We start from the raw sequence: 3,113 nt of genomic DNA on the forward strand, positions 1-3,113 counted from the left end.
TTCAGAAACGGCCCGTGAAATCGATCACGACGCTAAACTAAATATATTATTTAGCGTTTGTAGACTGAAGTGCAGGTGCTTCTGGGTGGAAGATTAGGGTACAGTGATCGCCAACAACAACAAAGAGACTTTGCCAAGATCACTAGCGTAATCGTTTATGAGCATGGTAAGTATGATGCTAGGGTCTCAGTCTTTTGTACCGGTAGAAATATTTACACGGCTTACTGGGAGCTCAGCAATTTGTAGCAAAAGAAACGCAGATTTATGAAATTAAAGAAGTCGATTTAGGCACATGGGGGACTCAGAGGATTTGGACTAATTATCCCGCCAAAGCGAAGCGAAGGCGGGAAGGCAAAAATCTAGAGTAAAACCTAAATTACCGCCGCGTAGCGGCGGCGCTCGGCTAGTACTGTACAGTAGTACCACCGTAGACAGTGTACCAGTATACCACAGGCTATTAGGTTCCACTTTCTGACACCGCAAACATGAACTTGATATTACGGTTAAATCAGTCATGAGGCATCTTGCACAAGATCAACGCTATTAAGAAGGACGTCTTGCATATCCTGATATAAGCATCGCATCTTGCTACTGACAATATGGAACAGGAGCTTTTGTGCTCGAGATGCTTCAATGGAAGAAGTCGCAGTCATCTCGAGTTTGTAGCAGTGTCGAGCCACACACGCTTCCAGTGGGGTAATAGGCGACTGAGAAATGACCGTCCAGTTGTAGTCTTGTAAAAGAAGCTCACCGCTAGGACGAAACCACTTGGTTGTCCCCACCAGAATGATGCGGTCACCTTCGTCGTACTTTCGGAAGGTGGCCACGGCATTGTTGCATAACTGACCTTCTACAATCGAAGCTTCGGCGTTCATATCAAGAGGAGTAGGCGTCTTTCGACGTATCTGCACGTGACCGAATTCGTTAGTCGCCATCCATTGAGATCCACAATCCTATATACATACGTACATAGCGCAAAGACGTGTCCGTAGCCTTCTTCGTGTTCGAAGCGTGTCGCCACAGCATTTCCCCCAACTGCTCTGCCGCACAACGTACAGGTGTGACTGAACTCGACAGGATGCAGTTCCTTATAGGAACGTGTTGCCACCGAAAGGACACGTTAGTACCGTCGTCCACGACTGGCAACATGCTGTCGGTATCGAGGCGAAGCCAATCCAAGTTACTCGACATCTCGTTAAGCACGAGTTCACTGAAGTTTGGCTCGCATAGCGAACGTTGAATTTTCGGCTGAAGTTGCAAAACAAATTCAAGACCCTGGGGCAAAAACACATAAACACTGTGAGCACCAAGGAAGGTCCTTTACAAGCTTGAGCTTTGTACCTGGAGCGCGTCGGTCTTCTCTAACGCCTTGAGTATGGGACCTCGAAGCTTCATCTGCTCCGCTAGTAATACCTTCAACTCTCGATTGAGTTTTTCAGCTCGACATCGCTTCTCGCTCTCAATCGCTGCTTCGCCTCGCCATTGCGTCACTGATACAGAAGAACCTTTTGTTGTGGTAGAGACGGCGTTGATCTGATGACGCCGCACCTCTTGTAGTGTAGCGAGATGAGTGCTCAATGTTTGCACTTCCAGCAGAAGAGTTTGGGCCTCGACGCGCTTGCGACGCAGAAGCTCCGTCGAGTAGGGTACATCGCTTACTCGCTTACGACCCCTCGTCGGTCTACGAGACGCCTTCGTACTTCTGTTCATTGTGTCGGTGGTGATAACTAATTGAATGTGCTGCTCTCTACTGTAGAGTCTACAGTGCGCCACATGACATCCTAGCGCTCTTATGCCAAAGCGTTCTCAAAGCTACCGGTACAAGAATACTTACTGACTCTATACCCTGCTTTATCTGATACTGACCTTTGTCAGGTGCTATACGGAAAAAAGCTTTATATGTTTGTTTCCCTTGCAATTGATTCTCTGTCGTTGTGAAAGGATTTGTCATTGATTATGCGTCTAGCGAGATTACGCTGGCTAATGGTAACCAAATATCATCTGATATGTTTGACAGTAATAGTACTATTTTTGGTATTAAATATTAATAATAACTCATTTTTTCAAAAGCTAGCATAATATTTTAAAATTTACTCAGAAATTTGAAAAATATAAATACCAGATGATATTTTATGATTATTTCCACTTAAGTACGTTTCTAGTCACCTTACCCTCTGTGAACCGAGGGCTCTAATTCGGTCAGGTTCTAGAACAGCAGTAGGCCTTAAGACTGACGAGTATTTGCTCTAGTATTTCACTGTGACACAGACAAAGGCGATAGAGATGGAAAACTGCATGTTCGTTGAGTGGGTTTCCCACTAGGGACGCCGTTAGCTCCCGTATCTCTTGCACGTACTCGTGCAGCTCACGCCTCCCTTGTCTGCACGAGAGGAAGCGCGAACGCTGGAGGTACTCGTAGTTCGCCGGGAGGAACGCGGCTCGGAGCTGTTCACACAGCTGATCCCAGGATGTGAAACGGCAGCATGCAGTTGCGTTGTGGCGTCATGATCAACTTGCACGTCGAGAACAGTCGATCGACCGTGTTCGAGGTCGGTGACACCAGTCTCGTCAACGCCGAGTAGCGAGCCTTGGTGCGCGTCGACACGCGGCGTTTCTTGTCATCGCGCAAGATGGTGTGCGCGTAGTCACAACGCAGCTTCTTCTTCCCCTTGGCACCCGGTTCTCCACGCTCTCCATCTCCCTCGGTGTTGCTGGCCACCTCGAAGCAATTGACTGCGGAGTTAAACCGGGCAGATCACACTCATAACTGATTAGCGGAAGGTACCGGTAGGAAGACTACTTGAACCGATTGTTCGCTGTGATTTACAGTAAATATCGTTTGAAAAAGGTACAGTACATTGCGTATCGAACATGTATGCACCAAAGCACTGCGAGCAAACACAGGATTGGATCGAAACGCTGTAACGACAGTAGTACGATGGTAACCAAGCACTCGCATTTGCACCAAATCAAATTTCGCATACGATGAACTGGTTACAGTAAACGCAATTTGTGATTGCTGAGCGATCCTGAATTATGATGGGCGGAGGTTTAACTATCCTCATGATAGTTACCTGATGGCCTGTAGCTGATTAATGTCGTTCGAGCGAAAT

General features: G+C 47.1%; 1 protein-coding gene across 1 annotated transcript; it reads right to left on the minus strand.

The window, feature by feature from the left end:
* Window positions 1-512: 512 nt before the first annotated feature.
* On the minus strand, window positions 513-1,710 carry PITG_04360 (uncharacterized protein; the record flags this gene model as incomplete). The annotated part of the gene is made up of 2 exons (XM_002905952.1): window positions 513-905; window positions 1,342-1,710. 2 exons carry the CDS (start codon window positions 1,708-1,710, stop codon window positions 513-515), a joined length of 762 nt encoding a protein of 253 aa, XP_002905998.1.
* Between the last annotated feature and the right edge of the window lie 1,403 nt (window positions 1,711-3,113).

Source organism: Phytophthora infestans, genomic scaffold (genome assembly GCF_000142945.1).
Source record: "Phytophthora infestans T30-4 supercont1.5 genomic scaffold, whole genome shotgun sequence".
In the NCBI taxonomy this organism is placed as follows: domain Eukaryota; phylum Oomycota; class Peronosporomycetes; order Peronosporales; family Peronosporaceae; genus Phytophthora; species Phytophthora infestans.